Consider the following 25,580-nt stretch of genomic DNA (forward strand, 5'->3'; position numbering starts at 1 on the left):
TCTATCCCAGGCAGCAGAGGTAGTCAAACTATGGTAGCACAGAGTTCCTTTCAAGCCAATCTATTTTGCTTCAACTCCAGTGGCATAAAAGCTACACATCCTGTGGAAAATACTCTCATTCATTACATATTTGTTCTCCAGACACAATAATGGATCAGATATATCTAATTTTGTCTCTAAACTAAGCTCACATACTCCAGTATGTTCATTGGAATTGCTGTTATCAACATTGCAGTACATTCAAATCTATAGATTAAAAAGACCCACAACATAAACTCTTCTCCCTTCTTCTTCACTTCATTCCATTGAGAAGCTTAAAGCAAATTAATTTATCTCCTATACATTTTTATCATCTATTTTGTTTCTAGTCTAGATATGATCTAAAGTAATGTGGTCACACAAGACTTTATGTATGTAGCCAAAGGTGAAATGTGGAAGATTAAATGTTATTCTCCCGGTATTCAAAGTCAAATATTTTATGTCACATTTTTCTATCTATTTCTACTGTGAATGATTAATGATAAGTAATGATTCACAAGCATGCCAATGCCTTGTAGGATGGGGTGTCCAGATCTAGCCTTACAGGACTTTATTTATCAGGCCTGAATTTATTTTCGAACATACACACAAAATTTCAACTGATGCCTAAGGAGCACGCTGTATGCAGCAGAAAGCAAGATTTGCCTTTGTAAGGAATGACTCTTCTTGTACTTTCATTTTATAAACATTCTCTGAAAGCAGACAGTGTGCCAATTACAAAAATACAGCCCAAGAAGAGAATCAGATTCCAAGGCTTGTACTGAACAACCTGGAAAGGACTCCTCCATTGGCTTGTGAGCATTAATGCTTAAATACTCCAATTATAGAATCTTGTCTCCTGCAACCATGGTTGCCAATGGTTACTTCCTACATATGTCTCCGCTAGATTGCCAACATTCCCATTTGTTTTGAATGAGAACAAATACCCGGAAACACAAGAACAACAGGCTGCTAAACTCAGCCAGACTGCAATAAGCCATGAATCTCTTGGCATTAGCAATGAGAATTTCTAACACTAATGCTTAGCAATGGGAATGATGCCACTGCTGCACCTCTAAGTTAAATCACCTCAACAAAATTGACTTAAACTGCTACAAATGAACTTTAAGTTAGTGCCCAAGAAGATTCGGGAATCACTGGTAAAAATATATTTTGTTTTCTTTCAGAGTCTACCTATGAGCAGCTGCTTAGGAATCTAGACTGGAAAAATAATAAAAGATAAATCCACTTTTCAAAATGTAGCATTTCAGATCCAATGGAAATACATTCCAATGCTTCAGAAACAAGTATATATTCATGAAAACTGCATAATTGCAAAGCACACGTTATTGCTAGGTGGCCTTGTGATCCACATGGCACCATATGCACATGTACAAAATAATGGAATCTCTCAGAACTCCAACACTCAGAGAAAGATCCACATTCATCCCTTGTGGTACCATCTGAAAACAGCCTTGATGGGCTCTGTATCCGCTTTCATTCCAATTTATCCAGAATCTCTAAACCCACATCAGTTCATTTATTTGAATTTTACAGAGGGACAGATACATACTAGAACAGCACAGGCTGGAGGACAACATCATAGAAATATGGATAAAAACTGAATTAATGCCTCACCACAGTCAACTACATAAACATCTAAAACAAGGAGTTCTCACAGCAAAGTCAAATGAAAGGAACAACATGTGTATAGTGCATACAAACAACATAACAAAACTGCCAGAAAATATTTTAGCTTGTGTACCTGGTTACTAGATTCTAAACATAAGATTAATAACCCTGATGGATGAGTAGCCAACATCAAAGGTTGAGGCTGGGTTGGCAGTGGAGCTACTGAGAGTTACTGTATCTTTTTAACACAAAACTACAAAGTATAGTGGAATTTCTTGAAGAAGTCTTGGATGAAAAAATGGGAAAAAATCATGTAAGTTAAATTTATGAACAATCAATGCTACAGTTTTTATTGGAGGTCAAAGATTGCCCTGAATTACCAGGAGTTCTCTATTTCTTAAAAATGTCTTTTTTTTTTTTTTTTTTCTTTCTTTCAGATTTCTTTCTTTCTTTTCCTAGCAGTATCATTGTACCTGCTTGGAAATTGAAATTTCAAGCACTTGAACAAATATAACAAGTGATGTACTGTTACTGAAGTTTTTTTAAATGTGTTTACATTATCAGCTGAAGCTTGACTTTGTAAATTTGTTAAACATGCCGAATAACCTTATTATCAAAACTACAGATATATTTGAGAAGTGTTTTCCTTCTTTTATCTCACCAGATTGAAGCAACTCATTATTACAAGGAAGCTGAGAAATTCAATCTTCTTTCACTGCAGTGCAAGCAGTATTTAACATTCTTTAGGACTGGTCTGCACATACATGGCCAACCCTTCAAGCTGGCAGCTGGACCACAGAAAGAAGGAAAATCAGAGAAATTATTTTTTAGGGAGGCTGCATATCCTCCTTATCAGATCATCACCTTGGGAAAATGAAGGCACTGGATATAACTGTTCCGAAGAGCTTTTAAAAGGCAGTCCTGGAGAAGTTAGTAAAACTGAAAAATTATAATTAAAAAAGAAAAAGCTCTAGAAGCCTACCAACATCCAACCCCATTTACTAGTGCCCAGCATCCAGCCCCTGAACTGAATGTCATAGAGAGTCTCGTTGCTGACCCACAGCTGATGGATGGGAGGGAAGAAAAGAGAAGTAAAGGGAAGAAAGGGAGAAAGGGAGAAAGCAAGCAAGCACCTATTTAATTATTAATTTTATATATATTCTACATTTTCTTGTGTCTGCTTTAAAACTAAAATGTATATTTTGTCTTTATCCTCTTCTTGATGCTTAAAATCATACATTCTATTACTAGGCTTTTCACATCAAAGAAAAAAGATATTTCATTTAAACTTATAAACCATGCTGTCTACTGAACCAATAAGGAAGAAATCCATATTTCTTAAAGCTTGGCAATGTCTATGACATTTGACTCAATTTTTATCACAGTTCATGGGAGGACACACATTAAACTTCTGAACAACAGCAGGGATTATGTACCTGACTCCCTGAAATTAAATTTCCCAAAGTACAAGCATTAAAGGAGGGAATGAGATTTTCAGTTCAGCCTCTTAATATGTTCCCTGGGAAGACAAATGTAGTTCATTTCTTTGTTGGTTTGGTTGTTTTTTTTTTTCCTTACAGAGAGAAAATTATATATGGGAAAATACAGCAACAATTTGATAATCTCTATTTACTCTTGGGAAATAAAATACTTATGTTTCTGAGACACACTTCAAAGGAACTAGAGCTATATTCCAGTTTCCTTTCTAATAAAAAAAAAAATTATCCTTTAAGTAGGACTCTCCATATTTTCATATGGAGGTGGATTTTTAAAATTATCTTCTAAATATCTAGAGCATTTAAGCATGAAGACTTGCAATCTCTCAGCATTTACAAAAATTATTGAAGATGGAGGTAGAATTCATAACTTAATAGCTATGGCTTGCTACTGTTTCAAATGAAGTATTTTTAATGTTTTCCATATTTCATTTAAAATAACTATGCAGTTGTTTATTTCAGATTTTTTTGACTTTCAGATCACCTCTTTCAGAAATATAGTATATACTGAGCAAGTAAGTAAACACCAAACAGCTGGTGCTAATAAAACACCTGGTGACATCACTTTTCATATTTGGGAACTAAAAACTCTCTTGCTCTGAGACTTTTCTTCTGTAAGAGTCAGCCTCAGGCTGGCTGGGCCAATCTGCCCTAGGAGCTGTGCCTGTAAAAAAGTCACAGGAAGGTGAGGTAGATTTGGTTTATTCTGCAAACACGCATCCCTGGTTCAACAGGTTCACCAGGTGTAACTTAAGGAGTTGTGTTAGAGAAGTTTTTCCAACAACCTCCAGAAATCTGAATTCACTCCCTCCTGGTAAGCTAAATAGCAATAAGAATGTGTACACAATCTCTGCTTTTCAGACAGAGTTCTGCTATCTTTAGATAAACTGTATTAAGAGATGCCAGCAATTACCTGGCACCTAATAAATGCATGTAAAAGCTAGAAGCAAATAAATATCTGCAAGACAACTGGAACATCATCTTCAGTGAGAGAGTGATGCTGCCCCTTCATTGTCATCCCAGCTGTGAGCTAAATTGCCCAGGATTTCACAATCTCAGTCAATTTCATTCACAGCCAGCAACACCAGTAAATTGCTTTCCAATGGAGACAGAACTTTACTCCCTTGCTGACAGCTTGAATGTTAAAGAGTAAAGAAGCAGGAAAAAGGACTGAAAAGCTCCAGAAGAAATATGGCCAAGCGGCAGGGAGATGCAATAAAACATACAGAGAAATTAGAAGCAACAATAGTTTCTGCTCCCTAACAGTGATACCCCACATAAAATTCCTACTTACTGGACTATCAACATTTTTTTGTTATATCCCACTGAGAAAAACAGAACAATGTTACTCCTCCAGGTTTTTCCATGGAGGATTCCCAATCTTCCTTCTGGTTTTTTCTCTCAGAATGACAGAATTGTAAATTCTTAAGAAGTAAGGAAATCATTTTGTGCAGAGGCATACCTACAAAAAGATCCATTTTAAAGAGCAACAGTGGTTTTAAGCAAGTATTACCCATTACCAGCCAATTGATTAAAGGCCTCACCTTCTCATCAACAGCCAGTCTCTGCTTGCTGCCATTTTATTAATGAAATACTCATTCCAGAAGAGTCAGCCCTCTAAATAAAAAATCCTCAAACACCTATTGCCAAAACCACATACAAATAGCAGACTGGTAAAGAAAACTACAGAAAAAAAACTCCAGAAAAAATTCACAGGACTAACCAGACACCATGCTAGCATCTCCTTTAGCTTATTCACACAGTAACATACTGTTCATCAGACATTACTTCAACCTCATCTCGAAATCTAGCCAAAATCTGGCTCAGCCACTGCAGGGGGCAACAAAGGCAACAAAGCCATTCATCAGGTTTAACAGATCCGTCATTATAGGTAGAATTAATACTGGAAATTCAAATGCTGATGACTGCCATGTAAAAATCTTTAATCTAGAAGCTCTGTGACTTTTTTTCTTCTGGCAAAATCACCTTTTCCAAAGGTAGATTTGGCTTGCTACTATGGCACTCACAAGAAATGCAATTAGAAATGAGTGGCATCCAGGAGTTTCCATGTCAAGTTCCTTTTGGAACTGGTGCTCAGGCAGTAGGTCACAGCAAGAGAACCAGACAGCAACAGCCCTTTGCTAATATTCAAAAAATCAAAATAACTGAAAAGTGAGTTCCTGCCATCTAGTTCACCCACAGCATTTGACTTCATGGCATGTGACTGCACTTCTGGCATAACCTAACTCTATTTCTGTTCACAGTTCACAAGATTTGTGGCTATCTCAACAATAGTCTGGCTTGGGCTATCCCAGCCGAATGCCATCCTGCCGAAACAAGATCACAGAACTTGGAAAAATAGAAAAATTGTTCCTGTATTTAGCCATTATTATGTAGGGCACAGTTTGGGGAGTTCACAAAAGCAGAAGCTTTTTTGTTTGGATGGACAAAAAATGTGGAAGAAAAATGCATTTGCTACCCAATATAGAGATCACCCGAAATAAATACATGAAAACAAATAAGGACTAAAACCAGACAAAATTCTAGCTTCGTAATTTGTCTTCTCACTCTTGCTCCTATTGCCTTACACTCCCTCTTTACTTTCAAGATTTCAAATAAAAAATTGCTTAAGTGTCACTTGTTACACTGATTTAAAACCCATTTTCTTCACAACAGAGGACAGTAAAAGCATTTCCCAGCTCCAGTTGGGGGTGATGTAGAAAAAAAATGAAGACACACAAAGGACAAAAATTATAATGAACCTTTAAACATTCTATAAAAGTTGTTTCCCATTGGTAAGTAAACAATGGTTCCAATTTAGATTTGTTTCAGACTATAGCTCAGTACAATAAACCAATATTCAAAGGAGTGGTGAGATATCCTATTTAAGGGATAAACATATCAAAAAATGTGTCTTAGAATATTTTCATTATTTAATGTATAAGATGACCAGATAACTTTACAGTTAGATCCCCAAGTACTGAAATCAAAGGATAAACTCTTATGGATGTTAAGTCCTTTTGATCAGAACTATTTTACTAGAACACAATCAATGAATTTTGTTCCAGAGCTCATTATTTCTTATTCTTTTCTCTAATATCACAAGCATTCTTTAGGCACAGGGGAGAGTTAGCTCTCAGCTTTTAATGATATGTTAATTATGGCAATCTCTGTAGACATCATCACCTCTTCTCTTAATTCATAATGGAAGCATAAAATATCAGTGCAGCTTTCTATTGCAGTAGCATAGGTCACTGTACTCTAGTGGGTTTTTGTGACAGCTTACTCTTTAAAGCCTTTTTTATAAATCAGTAATAAAAAAGTAGCTAAGCATTATATTTAAAACAGAAAGGTATTTTATTTTGTGAATGAATTACAACTAGTAAAAAGAGAAACTGAAGACTAAAAAAAAAAGTGCTCTCTCTTGTATTTTTTTCAAAGGTAATTCTAATTTCATACTGAACCAAATATACTCAACCAAGTTCTTGTTTACCACCTAATTAGAGATGCATATCAATCAAGTAAATGCTCATTTTTCCCACAGAAAGAAATTCTGTGCTCCATCAGCAAAATACTGCTCTAGTGCCTCCAAAAGGTTAAAAAGAAGCATCTCCATTCTGCCCTGGATCATTCTTCATTCACTCACCTATCTACATTAACATTTTCTACAAAGCAGGAACACACATCTTATGTGACTCTCCTGATCATTCCCACTCAATACCTAACTTAGGTTACAACCTAAATTACTGGCAGTGTTATAGAAAACTGTCTTACCAACAAGCCACAAAGCATTTGTAAATACTAGATCATAAATTGTGTTTCTTTTGCAACCATTGAGAAACAAAAATACTATTTTCAAGCATGGGAGTCAATTTTCTTTTATCATTACCTTAATTTTGTCTTAGGGAAAAAAAACCACTGATGATAGCAACACACTTGTCAACTTCCCAATCACTCCATAAACATGAACATGAAATATTAGTATTTAAAGGCATATATATAATTCCCCCATCAAGCATCATTGTCTTCAACATATTATTTAATTTTGTAATCTCAGATGTCACTCCCTCTCTTGCTTTTATTGTAATGCCTTTCTTCTGAGAAATGCAGATGTTTTTATATAAATAATAATGTATACTACATCTACAAATTAAGAACTTCCACCTTTCACAGACGGAACTGAAACAGAGATAATATGGCCCAGATTCACAAATTCTCTGAAGTCATCTTCTCCCAGAAAAGATTACAATAACTAATTTACTTTTGAAAATTACTGCATTCTAAGTGAACTCTCCTGCAATTTGAAGCCATCTTATTGCAGTAATATCTAGTACAAAAGAGAAACAGATTGTTTGGGGGTTTTTCCTGAATCAGACTTCGGTTAAAGGTGTCATTACATCTCCAAACCAAGTGAATATTAATGCCATGGAGGTGTCAGTCATGACTCTTAGCTGTGGGAAAGCTCCATTTCACATTTACAAGAAATTAGTTCAAATCCTGCTGTGCTCAAAAACCACATTATATACTCTCCTGACTGAATGACCAACACAAAATGAGTTCTCTAAAATGTAAGTTCACTAAGTTATGAGTTATGTATCTACATCGAATAAGAAAAATCTGATTTCTCAGAGCATTGTTGTCAGCCTTAGCATAATGCAAAATTGCTTTTGGCTCCAGCCAGAAGCAGGCCCTTCTCATCTTGCTGCAGCCTAGTTAAAGCAGAAGCTCGTGTTTTATGAAGAAGCAAGATGGCAGCAAAGCTCAAAGCAGCTGTTTCTAATTCTGATTTAACAGAGGACAAATGACATCAGTCCCAGGGCTCATATGGGAAGCCCCTTTGACAGAGGAAAACCTTCCTTTCTCATTAATTCACACATGGCAGCCCTATTAAGCGGAGCAAGAGAGAGGACAGGCTCACATCAAGTTTTCATTGATAAATCACTTCTTTCCAGTCTCCACCACTCTGTAAAGATCCTACAAGTGGTGACAGAATTCAGAATTTGTGGTCATAATGCTCCCTGCAGCACTGCTGCCTTCACTACAGCATGGAAAAAAGTAATCTTAGCTGGAAAACCATGATGTGATCATACTCTGAGATTTAACTGTACAGGCAGAGGGACTGGCTTTTTGCTTCTGTTTGGGTTTGTTGGGGTTTTTTTTTGCTTTGGGGAAGATGGGGGGTATTGCTTCACAGTACTCCTCTGAATCAATAAATCCATTGCAGGATAAAGGCATTTTCATCAGCTCACTTCAGCTGCTCTGCCAACAGCAACAACAAAAAAATCTAAAATAGCTAGTATTTTTGGACTGCTTTATTATAACCAGCAGAATGGTGAATCTGCCCCCAACTGTTAATAATTAAAAAAAAAAAAAAAACATTTAAGGCTGCATATCTTCAAAGTATTAGAAATAGTTATGTGACAGGACTGTTACAGAGTATGCTTACTTAATATAGCTCAACGAAATGAGATAAGAATTACTAAGACGTACATATAAGGTTGCCTTTCAATGAAGGTACGTGTGTGTGAGAAGAGAATGAAGAAGATCCTCATCTGCAAAAGACTACACAGCTCAGAAAATTTTCTTCAAATATTCTCTAGCAGAATCTGCAGCTTTTTACCTAATCTTTGAAACACATAGTCATGCAGATAAGGCAGCATTAAATGGATCACTGCTGCCTCTGGAAAGGAAGATAAGTTAGCCTCTGGTACTTAGATATTCACTTTCTGGCAGCTGCTCTTCTTCCTCAAAAAATTTCTCTGCCAAGCAAAGATTATTTGGGATTGACAAGTCTGTGCTTTGGAATAAACAAGATCTTTACTCTGATAGGATGTTGGAAACAGATGTTTAAGATCCGCGTAACACAACAGTCTATCAGGCGTACTACGTAACTTGAGGGGCTCTTAGGGAAAAGGTCCCACAAATACCTACATGACAGTGTTTATGAATCCATGCTATTCCAAAATATACCAAGGGGAAGAAATCTTTCCCTCACACACTCCAAGTCTAATGAGGAAAAGAGAATTCTCCCTTCTACCCTGTGAGAGGGTGGAGATAAAGAGCACAAAGAGGAGGCAAGATGGTGAGGTTGGTGTAGCTGATAAAGTGGTCTGGAGAAATTCACACAAAACAATGCTAAGGCCTAATGAATGTACAAGGTGATTTGATTTCTCAAAAACACACATATCCCTTTGGGATAACTAACTGCTCTGTAATGCATGTGGCATATCAGGACTGCCAGTATTCAGACACAACTGTTATCAATCCACAAACTTCCTGCTGTATCAATTGACTGGAAATGAAGAAAAAAGCTACACAGGGTCCCAAATTCCTCAGTGCCACTTTGTTAACCACCAGTGCTCAGCCCATTGCTCAAAATACAGTCTGTGCTTCATCTGCAGCCCTGAAGAGTGGGTGCTCTCCTTGACCTTTACTGTCTCCTAATTCAAGCCAGGATGCTTCACTGGTGGGACAGTAGACTCAAGGAAACACTATGGAATATAAACTTTTTAAGGCTTGTCTAAGCTTTAGTATTTTATTAAACATATGCCCAGAAGCAGAAGTCATCAAAAGCAGCTGTCACCAATTGCAGTGGCTGCCACATTAGTGACAATATGTCACCAGTAAGTGCTAGAGCTGGATTATATTATTTTTGTTTCCCAGGACATGTTCTTCAGTAAAATCATCCCAAACTAAACACATACCATACATGCAATTTTACACGTGTATATGGACAAGCATTTGAAAATGGCTATCCAAAACTGCCATCAAACTTTTTCAGATGTGATGCAACATAACAGACACGTACAGGGTACAGGTGGATCTGATAAAGTAACATTTAATTGCAAAGAGGTGCTGAATCTTTGTTAAGGTTTACTGTTACAAACATGCAAACATTCACTATTTCAAATGCAGTTTTCAGATACGCCAGTTCAGATTTTCTGCTTGTAACATTTGGCACCAGCCAAGATCTGAACATTTCTTTTACCTGGAGTAATGGATAGCTTGATGTCCTGCGATATTAAAATAAAAATCGGTTGTGTGTTTCATCTCATCAGTATGTCCAGAGACTTCAATCCAGTGTGCTATTGGAAGGCAGTAAACTCCATCTACTATGTTGCTCTGGTTGTAAACACAACTTCGATCATGATGGGGCCCACTACCTAGAACAGAAGAAAGGACAGTGGCAGGCTGTGTACCTGGATAACCTTAAAAAAAAATTGTGGGGAGATTTGAACTGAGCATTCAAGGTCAGGAGTGCTGCTTCCTGCTTCTTCAAACTGCATTATCAACATCTGAAATAGTGGCAGCAGAAGCACTGCCACAAAGCAAATGCTCAGCATTAAAATAAAATTTTGTAGATTATTTTTTAAAATATATTTTAATTATGTATTTTAACCCCCCCACAATATTAAAAACCCTAATTCACTTAAAATTTAAGGAATAATTAATGCAATTTAAGTTCCTCATTTTATGTCTCACAGTATGTGACCTCAGTGCTCAATATTCTTGCTCAGTGATCCCTCTCTAGGGTATCAATCTTGCTGTGTCTCAGACATGCCATGGCAGCCTGACCTTGGTTCAGGCTGACTTCTAAGGAAGTTGCCAAGATATGGGAAAGACCCCAGAGAAAGTTCAAAGGACAGCCATGCATGCTCAGAAAGGTAAAACCACAAAAAAAGGTAGGACTGGTGAGATAGGATATGCTACCAGCTAAAGGATTCAAGAGGATTCAAGAGGAAAAACACCAACGTGGAATGGCATCAAAGCCCAAAGAAGGGGGCAAGACAGCAACTAGAAACAAGGCAGACTTGTTTAAAGGAGCAAAGAAGGGTGACTCTCTTCCACCTCATTCACAGCTACCCACCCAGCAAAGACTCTTCAGATTCCTGTTGTAATCTAGCCAAGGAGCTCATTAAACCCTGTTCTTTTATGTTTGCTGACTAATAAACACTCAGTTTGCTGTCTTCAAATGCATGTCTCACTTTGTGTTCATACACAATAGAAGTAGCCCAAAGTGACCCACAGAGAGACGGTCACAATTGTAATGGTGAATGACTGCAACTACCTTAAACAGCCTAGTTTAAAGTAAGATTCTTTTTCTTACAATTTTCCACTAATATTCATTATCCCTTCTTCTTCTGTTACAGCAATAACATGAGCTTTAGTCAGAAAACCAGTTTTTAATACCATGTCAGAGTAAGCAACAGGAAATGGAATGGGTTGTGCCATCAGTCAAAAGGTTATCCAGCCTCCAAAAATACAGTACATCTACATTCTCCATTCCCCACTTCCCACCACCATTTTTACATACTTACTGTAATACTAATTGCCATGTAGGAATAATTATGGTGCAGATCAGAAGTGACCTAGTCTATGGCTTGCTTAAGCCTGTTACACTTACACATTATTAATGATGTTAAAATATTTCTGAGAAATATTATGCCCAAGGGAGTATCTTCAATTTCACATTGCATGTAAATGCATGACCAGTTTTCAAGCACCACAATTAGGGAAATTTGCTAGAGCAAGAGCATTTTGGGACATGTATTAGATTAGATTAGATTAGATGATTAGAGAGTAAGAATAACATTTAAGAGGAAAGTTCAAACCATCTCCTTATTTCCAGATAACATGCAAGCCATTTTTCTCATAATTGTGAAATATTATTATTTACCAAAATGAAAAATGAAATATGAGGCAGAAAACTATTTTCTCTTTCGTACTGCTGAGAAATTATGCATCACATAGTTTTTGATTATTTTTATTATAAATAAAGTAAGCAAGATCAGTGCAATTTCAGAAGCTACAAATCTTACCACTATATTTTTATCTCACATTTCTAATTGTTTACATATTCTTACCACTTTTAAATAATACAAGAAGACAACAGCATACATCAACAAATACAACAATGTAACCAAACCTATGGATGTTTATGACATTTAATTAATGGCTTCATGCATTCAGCAAAATAGAGCCACAAACACCACATCTCGCCTTCCCCATTCTCCTCTCCAACAACTGTTTGCAGTGATGCACATGGCCACGTCCTGCCATGTCCTGCCATCACGAAGCTGTGTCTGATCCTGACCCCACATGCCCACGGGCCCATGTCCTGTCCCAGCCTCAGCCTGTCCCCAGGGAGATGCCCGATGCTCATGGCTGGGGCTGTGCTCGTGCCCCTGGCTGCCTGCTCCTGACTGCCAGTCCCATGGGGTGTCTCTGTGGTCCCCAGGGAGTTTCCAGCCCTCATTGCACCCTGGCAGTTTTGAACCATGTTCTCAGGATCTCTGGTTTTTTTGCTACTCCCTGCCCCGTGTCTCCATGTACGCAGGTACCCACCATGTGCTGCCCCATTCCCAGCTGCTGCTGCCTGAGGTGTGTGCACTTCTGCCAGTTTTACAGTTCATCAGCCTTCTCCTTCTCCAGCTTTAATTTTTGTCCCTTTTTTGCCTGCCTTCCTTCTCTATGACCTTCCTCCTTCTCTCTGCCTTCCTAAGTGATGCAACCTCCTTGCCTTGTAAGCCTTATCACCTTCACCATCATTAATTCCCTTAAATAGCCCGCAACCATATATGGAAATGGGACCAAGAAAAACTTGCCAGGAGATGTTTATTTTATTTGTTCCCTTGAACAGGTTTGGTCCAATCTCACTCTGAAACACTTTCTTCTGTAATCAATATTTATTGCTGTTAATTTTTCTGCACTGCTCAGACTCAGCCTTCCCACTGTGGCCTACAGTCAAACCTGAATCTCAAAAGGTATGGTTCTGGTTTGCCTTTAATAATCAGGTAAACAGCAGCTTGCATTTGTATCATATTTCAAGAGAATTGCCTAGCTCTTTACTACTCCTTATGTTATATACTGACCTATGCATTAAACAACTTTCCTACTGAAATTAGACATCTGTGACACAATGTACATCAACATATTTTCAACATACACATATATATTCACATGTGATATAGCTTTATACAGGAAGGAAAGAGTGCTACCATCTTCAATAAATACTAATTTAGGGAACAGTATGATCAAAGTGGATTGTGTTCAGAAAGTTGAATTCACTGTACTTCTTAAGGGAATTATGAAAATCTGCAGTTACCAAAAAAGATCAGGTTTCACTACCCAGGTAATATCCACATGACTACACAAGTGCTTCTCACCACAGTTTGCTTCACGATATGCATTTAACAAGTAAGTTTCAAAATGAGAAAAAATTTATGTAACATCCACATCAAGCTTCTGCTAACACAATTTGTCACAGGAAATCCACCATATTTTGGATTCCATAAGACAACAATTCAATTTTTATAGGATTTCACATTTCTGTTCCTAGAGACAATAGTAAAGCCAAGAACATCAAATGTTTCATTCACACGCTCATCTTTGAAAAAAAGGAAAACAAACACAAATGCCCTTTGAGAAAGGGCTCACACAACAGCAAATAGATGGTTTTACAGCTAAACCCATTTCTCTATCAGTATTTTTCTTCATCTTGTTTTTATTCATATTCCAAGTGGCAAAACAAGTTTAATTATTTATCACTGGGAAGCAACTACACAATCATCTGAAAACATGTAAAATTCAGTCATAAAAGGGTTAAGTATTTGAATAGTACTGATCTTCACGTTAATTGATCATGTTGATTTTCCTAATTAAAGAAGAAAAGCATTTTGAAAGAGTTTATTAGAATATACAAGTCCTAGTTTCACTTCTAGGATAGCATTTGTCTTCCTTTAATAAGGTCCATATTTATTTTTATTTAAAACCCATCTTTGTGATTCTTCACAGCAAAAATTCTTATCTGAAAGAGAAAGATTAAAATAAGTTTCTAGGCTTTAAATTATAAAGTTTTTCATTGCTTTTGCACTTTATGCTCTGTACTGCAGATGGTTTTGCATAAAATCCACTGACATAGGGAACTGCTGGAGAGCAAAGCAACCAAGTAGCCTCACCTACAGCTCAAGTCTCACAGGGGCTTCTTCCAAAATGTGCATGACTGCAGTTCATGGCTCCTTGTTTAATGCTATTTAATGTTTAATAATATGAAAGATGATCAAAGGAGCATAAGAAGTGGCTGTACAAATAACTAAACAAAAGAATAACACCAAAGACCTCTATATAACTGGTAAATGGCACTGGTAAAAGGAGAAGACCAGAATGAAGCAAAGGAAAACTTTGGTTTTGATCTTCCTAGAGCAGGAAAGTTGGACCAGATGACCCACTGTGGTCCCTTGCAACCTGATTAATTCTGTGATTCTCTGAAAGCCAGATGAATATATAGGAAGTAATATAAGATGTGCAAAGATCTAGGACTGGAAGAAGGTAAGCAGAAACTAGAAGAGGATGTTTGGAAATTCAATCTAATCAGGCACAACCACAAAACACAAAGAAAAACCTGCAATTACTATTTTATTACAGCTCTACTGCAAGGATGAAAGAAGGAAAATCCAACAGTCTGCCAACAGCACAGACTCATCTTGACATAGAAGAGAACTGCCCTCAGATTTCATAAAAGAGTCAGAGTGGAGAAATTACCAGCTTGGTCTTAAAAGATAATAAATGAAATATGGGTCAATGAAATTTTTTATCACCATTAAGAATGGTGAACAAAAACCACATGAATAAATAAAAAAAAAAATTATTGCCTCTCCCACTGTCTCTGCAGAGCTCTTTGCAACAAACTGCTCAGCCACTGCTCTCCCAGTTACCAGCTTGTTGCACAACTTGCTCAAAGTTTTAATTTTTTCTGGTTTGTGTTGTGTAAGGGAAGGTATGCAGGAACTGTAGGGCACAGCAGCACCATAAAGGCACTGGCTATCTCATCCCTACCTTAGCATGACCCCAAAACAAAAATATGCAACTTCCAAACCTCCAAACCCCAGTAAGGTGAGAGTGTTTCTCAGTTCACTGCTACCTCTTTAAAAAACATAGGGCTACTTTAAACACATTAACTAGAAACACATTAACTAACTAACCCAAACCACAAGCAGCCAATTTTCAGATCACCTACTCACAAATCAGTCAGAGCACAGACTAACTCATATAATCTTTGTCATAATTTTTGCATGAACCAGCACACTTTAACAGTCAATTCAAAATTTTAACTATGTCTAAATATTTTAAGTAATTCCATTTGCTGTATCAAATAAGGTCCTTCAACAAGGTAAATGAGTATCTTAAGGTCATGCTTAGAAACTTCCCTGGAAGAGTTTAATATTATAAGCACTCTGGGGGAAGATAAACAGTCAAGGAATAAAAGACTGTTTTTAAAAAAATAGTAGTGGGACAGGAAGTAAAGAAAACATACCAAAAAGAATCTCCAAAATAAAGCATTTACAAGAGTAAGGTTTTGCTAGCTTCCTTACCTTTTATACCAAAATTACAGTGAAGAAAAGTCTCAAGTCCTATTTTGGATACAATTCTCAGTTATCTGAATGTGCTACTGCACAGTCTTGTCATCACACATCACTAACTGAACTTCCTTCAGTACACTCACAATATTCAAATTTACTTACCCTTCACACCAGATTCTGTCACAAAAGTCTCCTTGCTGCCTGTGAACAAAATTCAATCTCTGATGTTTTGAAATAGGATCTGTCTCAATCTTGCCAAGACTGAATTGCTATTGATCGCGAAAAAAACAGAGGTAGGGGAGGCTGAATTCCCCTCACTGGAACTGAGAGAGATTTTAAGAGTTTGAGTCTGCCACAGGCTCTGGAGTCCCACCTTCCTCAAGTCTCAGCAAAGCCCTCAGTAGCAGCTCTTTGTTTCCACAGCTCTGACAAATAGCTCCAATTCTATATGCCATGTACGAAGCCTTACTCTTATGCCTAAGAAAAGCATGTTTTGATTTTTAATGCCATTTTTTTTCTGCTGTCAGTAAACCTCCTTCCCCTTATATTCTGTAAGTGGTAGATGAATTTATAGCATTACTTAAATACCTAGTATTAATGTAAGACAAAATTGTTAATTTTCCACACCTAGTTCAGTAGCTCCTTCTTAACTGGTTTGATTTTCAGAAATGTTTCCTTGCATTTGCAAGCCAAGAAGAGGTACCCAAAAAGAAGAAAACCATTTGCATCATACACCACGTGTTTATATTCCACCAGACTTAAAGCAGACTGTTTCAACTTCCCTTTTGGTAGAGCTGCTACATAGAACCATGGAAACAAGTTTTAATTCTATTAAAATCCAGACTGAATTTGAGACTTTTTATAGTCTGTTTATATATCCTAAGAAAATTTTTGATGGAATTATATTTTGAGATTATGCCAGAATTAAAACAAAAGTTTACAAGAAAGACGTTCTCAACACTTAATGCTGTTAATCACCATGGGTTTTATTTTTTTTTTCTTTTTCTTTTAAATCAGATATAAGAAAATCAGAATTTTCAAAGGCAACTCTCAAAAACATGTTTTATTTCTCTCTCTAGGTTTGCTCAGGCCCAGGTGTTTTTCAGTGGGAACTTCTACCGTACTAAGAGATTTTAACCAAATTCCTGGTTTAATGATGGAGATGAAGCCAGAGAAAAGGAACTAGAAGGAAATTTTCCTCATGTAAAAGACAGTTTCTTTTCTGACAGATGGTAGAAATAAGGCTAAAGGAAATACAGATGAGATAATAATGTCTGATAGTAATAAAATGTATAATCTAATACCACCTTCCCATTTGCTTTGACACTCTACTGTACTGTCTACTACTGATTGCTACTTTCTATCATACCAGAAGAATAGGCTGGAAATGGGCTACATCAAAATTGCAACCATGGCAATACCTTAACCAAAGTATCATCCCAGTTACCCACCACTTCTCAGTGTTTCTTGCCGTGGAAAGTAAGTTGTTGAGCCCTACTGCATGCTATGACCACTTGGAAGCAAGGGACAGGAAAAATGGTAAACACAGGATTTGCATAAACAATGCATTTATTGTAAATTTGCTACTATAACCACAAAGGCTTTAATTAGACACTCACAGAAATCAGAACTGGCCTCTGATTATCTCTGTGGGTAGAAAAAGATGCATGCCTACCAAACCCAGAGAAATGCAAGTGTATTATTTTTATTCTTGTAATTTTGCAGTTTCACATAGGCCACTCTACATTGTTTTACTGATGTCTGGATGCCTGCTCAGTATAAGCTGGTTAATGATGATAAGCAGACAGGAACTAATGAGAATCTTGCTGCATTTAATTGCACCAAAATGCAAGCATGTACATGTCTTGAGGGGGTTGAAGAACAAAACACCAGGAGCTATCACACTTCAAAAGTTTATTTCCATTTCTTAAGTTAGTATTGGGTCGAAGAATTTAAAGTTATCCACTCCTACTCGTTAAGTTTTGTCACATCTGAAAGGTGTTAAGGTATCTAGCCCTGTCCAGAAAGCAGCAGCTTTGCAGGAAGAAGATGCCAGTGATGTATAATTACTCAACTATCACATAACTTGTGCTTTATGTTAATTTCTAGTCACCACCTACCTCAGAACAAGACTGGGAGTAGGAAAGTAAGTAAAACTCTGGATTATTTTCAAAAGCAGAACAGATTATACTAAATACTAATGAAACATGCAAGGCATTAGGCAGCCACTAGCTATACACAGGGAATATGGCACCACCCAGTGGGGACAGCACTACATGAAATATCTGCATTAAGAAAACCATGAAGAAATGAAACTCCCCAGTTTGCTGGGGTTTTTGTTTGGCTATGGTTTATTTGTTTGTTTGTTTGTTTGTTTTAATAACAGAACTGCTACCTATTTTAGGGATCTGCAGATTAGCTTTGGAGAAAAGGAAAAAATGGATCTGTTACAGAAATGAATATTGTATCCAACGGTACTTCTCAGAATAGCCTCAAAAGAATTTTTACTTTGCATATCTTGCTAAGGCCTAGCCCCAAGTAATTTCTGCTCTGTTATAATCTTTCCATTGCAAATGGCAACTATACCTTACCTTCCCATTCAGCCTTGCAAGAATCTACTCTTTTAAATTAAGAAATTATACCTGTTTTGTTCAAAGAGCTGAGGCCAAAAGATTGCTTTAACACTTTAAAAATGAAATTTTAATGTGCTTAATTATCACTGATGTGCTCAACCAACTGGGCGCTAAACCCTTGAAACTTATTATCAGAATTTATTTCTGATTGTATTACAATGATGTGAATACCTTTATTACTCCATAAATGTACCAATCTTTTGGTTTACACAAACAGGCTCACAGGAGTGTGAACTGGAAACGTTGGAAAGCCAACATACCACAGGATGAATAACATAATAATTTCTAAATTGCACTGTATTGTCTTGCAAACAATACACCTCCTTTTCTCTCCTCCCTCCCCAAAATCAGAACTAGAGATGGGAGTTTTTTGGAAGGATGAAGGATCTGCTCACCTGAACAAATTACTAGAACATCATCTCATCCTGCTTTTGAGCTTTCACTGGTGAGACTGCATCTGTCAAGCTTCAAGCAAGCTCCATCTACACCAAATTAAGAGCTACATGAAAATCACAGAACAACAAACTGGTTTGGGTTGGAAGCCTTAAAGATCATCCAGTTCCAAGCCTCCCACCTCTTCCCCGGGCAGGGACATTTTCAGTAGACCAAGTTGCTCAGAGCCCCATCCAACCTGGCCTTCAATACTTCAAGGAAGGGGCATCCACAATTTATCTGGGGAACAAAAGATCAACATTTTACAATACAAGCTTATGTATGTACTACAAGCTTAAGTAGGTTTTTATTTAATTTATTTTTCCCCTTCCCAAAAATATAGTGTAAGCAGATTGTATTCTACCATCTCAAAATAAAGTTTGGGGGAAACTTCTAGTAAATTCCCTGCCCTTTAATACAACACGTTTCTTGATTAGTACCTGCAGTTTATTTAGATGAAAGTAAGGGGAAAAAGGCACAGATGAGTGTTCCATCATAAACTCACAAAAACAAATTCAAATGTAAGTTTCATTTTATATTTATTTAGTTTTGACAGTAGGCACAAAATACTTTTAGTTTCCAAGCTGAGAGATGCCAAGTCCAGTTTTGAAGAATCAACATCAAAAACAAAGTACACAGACACACAGGTGCAGCTGGGGGGAAAATACGTACATACACGAATTTAGTTTCTTCCTAAACCTATTCCCAGATTCTCAGTTGGTTATGTTGAGCCAGAAATGCTCAATGGCTTTAAGTGACAGGTCCTGGGTGCACACCAGCAACGTCTCCCTGGGACAGTAGGGGCAAGAATCTGATCCCTCAGGAGTACAGGGGAGTCTCAGCTCCCACCTCCTTCTCCTAGGGAGGGGAACTTGTTCCATCCAGGCACAAGTAACAACCCGGGGAATCTTGTACAGGCCAAGCCTTGCCTGAAAGCTTCCTACCAAAAGCCATACAACATTGGCCTGTGACTTTGACTCTTCTAGCCCACATAAATAACTACCCCCACTTTTATCTTTCAGTCTCCCCACTGCACTGGAATGGCTGCAATTTGTACTCAAAATATTTGATACGGTATTGTACTATCATAAAAACAATATGCACTGGCAGTGGAATTCTCATACATATACATGTTGTAATAAAAAAACTGAAGTAATTTTCTTAAATACAGCACATGATTTCAACATCCAATATATGTAAACATCTGACATCCATAAGTGGGCTAGTTTCTCTGGTTACAGATGAATGCCTCAACACATAAACAAGTATCATTCTGCACTTTCCTCTATCCCTCATAAACATGTCTTCAAAACTGCAGATGTTCTGCAAGTGCTGAGTGTTTCCCAAAGCACATTTTAATTCTAAACATGCAGGATACTAAAGAGACAATGCACAGCATTTGTTTAGCACTAAAAAAATTGTTCTTTTATTTAAGAAGGAAATTGTCTTTTCAAGTTGTGATTTTTATAAGAATAAGCAGATGACAGCCAAAACTTTCATTGATCAAGAATTAAAAAAACCCAAAAAAATCAAAAAACGTTAAACCAAATTAGATTATGAAGAACTGCAAGATTCCTGCTATTGGACAGGAAAACATCCTTAGGCTGCCTTCATGTAATACATGAAGATAATAAATTTCAAGGTTTAAGCAAATTTGTGCTTTCCTGTAAATATCAATTGAAGAAAAATTATTGATAAGAATGACTAATTAAAAAATTCTTCTGCATTTGGATGATATGCCCACTTGCTTTCTATCATTCCAGCTAAGCACTGAGCTCAAACTCCTGAGCATTCACAATGACAAGAACAAAATGACACCCAGGTTAATCCTAAAACCACAAATCTGCCAAAACACAGTATTACTCTGACTGCATTTCCTAAATGTGCTCCCTGGAACAGACAATAATTTGAGCTACCACTATTTCCAAACCAGACAGTAACCATCAACCTAAAAATTGCCGATTCTCTGTCGTTATTCTCTATTATTTCTATAGAATTCTAATTATTTCTACTATTATTTATACATTCTGTGTGGTGAGGACTGCTTTATATACTAGTATCATTGTCATATTATGTACAACTTGGCACCTTCAAATTCTGCTTCCTTGGACAGATGTAAAGATTTTTATTCCATAAATTCACTTTTCCTGCAATTCTGGAAAAGAAAAACATGGTTAAAACAGGAAGAATATGCTATTTGTTTTACCTGCTAAATAAAACAATTACTATTGTATGATGTATATAGTCCTTCATGATGTGAACTTCTGTGAATGTAGCATTAACACAAAGTCATTTATTAGCATGAAGAAGAACAAACAAATGCAACAGTTATGACAACATGCATGTTTTAGTCTACATGACAGAAAGGCACTTCAGAAGCGTGGTATGTATTCTTAAAATGGGTGAAAACCAACTGCTCTACAATGTGTTATTTTGGTACATGGATTACTATGCTGTGAGTTAAAAAAATACCATCACAAATTACCAAGTGATCTGTCTTCCTTTCACGTGGTCAGATCCATTCCTTAGTAACAGGAGGTATATTTAGAGGTTTATTTGACTTAGCAGACAATCTGAGTGTTCTCTTGTACTTGAAATACTTAAATATACTAAATCAGCACATGGAAACTGACTAGAGTTATTCAACATTTGAAAACACATAGCAGGAGGAAAACAAGGTGGAAGTACTACTGAACCAGCAAGAAGTCTGGAAAAGCTGTAACTGAACTTCTCCCTGTTTTTCTTTAAGAAATCACAACAGCAAAATTTGTTTTGCTAGGCTCGTCCTAGCCTGAAAATGCCTTCATGACTCTTCACCTTAGCGAAATAAAATAACAACCCACACCACAGTGCGCACTAGGACATCCTGAATTCTTTACTTACGGGGAAAGAAAGAAAACAAAACGAAACATGGCAATGGATGCCTAAAAGGGGGGGAAAAAACGAAGCCGTCTCAAATAACCTTTACCAACCTAGAAAGGCCGCCTCCTTCGGCATTCACCCGCCTCCATCACTCGGTTAAAAAATATTTTTGTTTGCGAGAACCCAGGTCTCGCTGCCACGGCAGCCTGGGCGGCTCTACCTGCAAGGAGTGCTCAGGCCACCGCCGGGCCGGCTGTCGGCAGCTGCGAGCTCGGGCTCGGCCCCCGGCCCAGCGGGGCACCCTCCGGGCCGAGCGGGGCACCCTCCGGGCCGAGCGGGGCACCCTCCCGGCCGAGCGGGGCACCCTCCCGGCCGAGCGGGGCACCCTCCGGGCCGAGCGGGGCACCCTCCGGGCCGAGCGGGACACCCTCCCGGCCGAGCGGGACACCCTCCCGGCAGCGGCAGGCACCAGCCGGGCCGGACGGCAGCCAGAGCCTGCCCTCAGGGCGAGACGCTCGCACCGCCCCTCCCGGCAAGGCCGGCGCGTCCTTGCGGCCGGGCAGCGCCGGGGCCGCGCGGGACGGCGAGGGCTCCCCTCCGTTACCTTCCCAGAGGAAGTGGCCGCCCTCCCGCCGCAGGAACTTGTACCAGAAGGGGCTGGCGGCGTCCTCGTCCGGCAGCGCCACCTCCGCCAGCCACAGCGCCGGCTCCTGGGCGGGCAGCGGGGCGCTGGGCCGCGCCCGCCTCATGGGCACGGCGCGCCGCGGGTCCCACTCGCCCAGCTCCGGCCGCGAGCCGGCCACCAGCAGCTCCGCGCCGCCCTCCGTCACCCGGGCGGGCAGCACCACGCCGAAGCGGAACAGCATTTCACTGCCGCACAAAGAACGTGGTTTAACACGAGCTCTGCCGCTGCTGCAGCAAGGCCGGCAGCAAGGCCGCCGCTGGGACGCCGCCCGGGCCCGCCCTTCCGCCGGGGGCCGGACACCGCCGGGGTCCGGGCATTGCCCAGGGCGCTGCCCCTGCCCCGGACAGCGGCCCGGACAGCGCTGCTGCCCCTGGGCTCGGCGGAGCCCCAGCGGTGGCTCCTTCGCTCGGGGCCGTTCCGGTGCGCTGCTTTCGCTGCTTTCGGGGCTTGGCTGCCGCACGCACTTAGCCGAGGGAACTTTCCCTCCGACAGCACCGACCCCCGATCGCCTCCTAAAATGGGGATGGAAAATCCTCTCCGCAGCTAAACGCTGGCTCTCGTGGTTGCCAAAGGCTACGCGTCACGTATGCTGACTTTAACAATGATTATTGCTGCATTAAAGGAAGCCACTGCCATTACTCCCAAGAGCCCAGGCTTAATTTAGCGCAGCAAACGCATCATTAAAAATTGCCATACAAAATTGCAACTACAAACCAGGACTGGCTGCAAATAACGCTTTAGTGTTCATGATGTTTGTGTCTTCCCCGCTGACAGCCAGCCAGCCGTGGTGAGAAATGTGAAATGCTGAGGGAGGTTAGAAAGCTTTTAAAAGAAATCTGGAGTTCATTGCACGCTTTCTGTTTACAGCCAGAAGAGGAAAATTTGGCAACTCCTACGTGTAGCAATATTCAGGGCTTAAGACTGAGGAAGAGGATGTAATCCAGCCGTTTATAGGGCGGTCCCTGCTTTGAATACACCCATTTCAGAAACTTTTAAGGACAGAAATAGAGGAGTGGTAACTTTATTTAGGTCAAGTTCTGGGAACAGGATGAAGGCCTTTCAATGAGTCAAAAGAAATCCTGCCTTAAAAGATGGCTGTTTGTTTCCTTTATTCAGGGGTGGCGACACTGAAGTGTGTGTGCTGCCAAATTTATTTTTAAGTGTGCTTTAGCCAGTTTTCACTGACACTCATTGAACTTGTGTAAGTCATATTCCACTTTTCCAGACGTAACCAAAGCAAATGGAATTCTTGCTGTCCTCCATTTCTGCTGGCTTCACTGTAGCACTGCTGCCTTTTCGGAACAGTGCCGTACATTTTAATCTGTTTTTGGTAGTTGAGCTACCCATACCCTATCTCATAATTGTCTTTCAGATGTCTCTCTTTTCCATGCACCTTCATTTTAGCAGCATGGACAAGACAGAATGTAACAACTTTGTGGTTTTATCCTAAAGCTGAAGCATGACAGGAAATCCTAAAATCAACCCAGCATATTGTGTCTCCATAAAACCATATGCTTCTGTTCATTCCAGTCACAGTCTCAGCTAAGAAACTGCAGGATCCAATCTGATTGACAGTTCAGTTCCTGGCTGTTGTCTAAGCCCCAGTGTAAAGAGAGACCAGCAACATCCTTCTTTGGAAAAATCTGAACTGCTTTAGGCCTGTAAATATTGAGTCTTCATCTTAGACCTGTAAGCCTTGTGGAACAATAAAAGATTGTTCTGTAGACGCTGATGTGTCAAGCAGTATCTTTAAAAATAATTCAGTCCATTTCTTCTCCAGGATCTGTCTTAGTCCATTTTGTGCCACTCAATATTGTGTGTTAGATTAAGGTTAAAGATGACAGAAAGTGGCCAGCTTGATTTCCTGCGTTTTCCTCAAAAGCCCTAGTGCAGATTAAGGTTACATTGAGAGATCAACAGGAAGGACTGAAAAACTGGATCTACTGATGGATCCTGCAAGACTGAGATAAAAGAAATATAAATTGGCTTGGGATGTCCCATGGCTGGGGATAGTGGGAACAAAAGAGTAGTTTATATTAGTGAAATTGCAGGCTGAGTGGGGGCTGTAGACAGGATAAGATCTACCATTAGATCTGAGACTGAGGAGCTGTAAGGTTTGTTTTAAAGGTCAAGAAGCAAAGGCAAATGTATGGGTTTTCCTCCCCCTGTTAGATTTGCATGGTCTATGATTCATCATCTTCTAAACTGGAATTTCAGCTGGACTAAAGGAAGGGGAAGTGGGGAGTAGTTCCATTTACTGTTAGTATTTGGGACTGAAGGAGTTCATGAGGTACTTCTACAGCTGAGCCATTGCCATAACCCTAAATTTAGTTTTAACTGTCACCCTAATCCTCTTAAGGAATTAACAATAGTTTCCTTTGCCAAAATGACCTATTATTCTAGTATTGCCTGGCCAGTGCTCTTCACCTACAGTCCTCAACAGTATTCTGAAACCTAAAAGCTTTCCCTCTAATCCAGTCATCTTTTACAAATCAAACCCACAAATCAAATATAACTTTCCTTTCTGGGTATTTTGTCCCCACTATAGTAAGTCCTCATTCCAACTTGGCAAGCCTTACAGTTCCCATCACAAAGCTTTGGCACAAAGGGGCAAAACCCTAATAATCAAGCTGCTTTTAACTATCACAAAAAATAGTTTCAGTTGTTGATTCCTGTGGAAACAAACTACCATCTTAGCAGTTTGTCTGTATTGTAATAATAAACACTGTGCATTTGTGCCCCTCACAGCTGTTTAGGATCTCTCAGTATCCTTAACTTAGAGCAGGCACTTGCTGAGTGGAAGCCTGGATTGACCTCAAATCGAACAGTGAACTAGCAACACAGTGAGACTTAGTGCCAAGTTTATTTTAAAGCCTTCAGTTTATATGGTTGCTGCTACCATCCCAGGCATTTGCTAAAGCTGTTTCTAACTGGCAAAAAGGGAAGAATTGTATGAAAAAAAAAAGACAGCTTATTTTTACACAGCATTAGCGTGCAAGAAGGGACTCGAGAGATCACAGTTTCTGCAAGAATCAACTGTTTTGTGGATTTCACCTAAATTGTACCAACACATTGTAGCCTTATTTAATTTCCAACTAATCAGCTGGTTTATTATCCAAAATTTGTGCAGGTGGTAGGGATCTCACAGGAGGACTCACCGAGGCTGTGTACCAACTTAACATCAACCAACCATTAATTATGCCTTCAGGTTTCTGCCTAATGGCTGCATCTGAAAGGATTCTAGGGAAGTCTGAATGTCCAGAAATTGGAGCTGTGACTTCATTTGCAAACATGTGTAATGTATTTAAAGGCATTTTCACTTGCTGTGCACTAAACTTTTACAGAATCACAGTTCTAACCTTCTGCAGAAGTCTAATTTCTTATAGTGTCTTTTCAGGGATAAAATTGTGGTATTTTTGTGAAGCCAAGAGTTTTAAATCATTTGTTACAATCAGAAAACATG

At 39.0% G+C, this 25,580-nt stretch overlaps 1 protein-coding gene across 1 annotated transcript in view; it reads right to left on the reverse strand.

Moving 5' to 3' along the window:
- EPM2A (EPM2A glucan phosphatase, laforin) overlaps positions 1–25,076 on the reverse strand; it is a 38,104-nt gene extending 13,028 nt beyond the window's left edge. The window contains exons 1-2 of the mRNA XM_086877561.1: positions 22,037–25,076; positions 10,135–10,309 (exon numbers count right to left, since the gene is read on the reverse strand). Of these exons, the coding sequence (XP_086733687.1) occupies positions 10,135–10,309; positions 22,037–22,298 (437 nt within the window). The 5' untranslated portion in view covers positions 22,299–25,076. The remainder of the gene's footprint in view (positions 1–10,134; positions 10,310–22,036) is intronic.
- Between the last annotated feature and the right edge of the window lie 504 nt (positions 25,077–25,580).

Source organism: Cyanistes caeruleus, chromosome 2 (genome assembly GCF_971803275.1).
Source record: "Cyanistes caeruleus chromosome 2, bCyaCae1.hap1.1, whole genome shotgun sequence".
Classification (NCBI taxonomy): Eukaryota; Metazoa; Chordata; class Aves; order Passeriformes; family Paridae; genus Cyanistes; species Cyanistes caeruleus.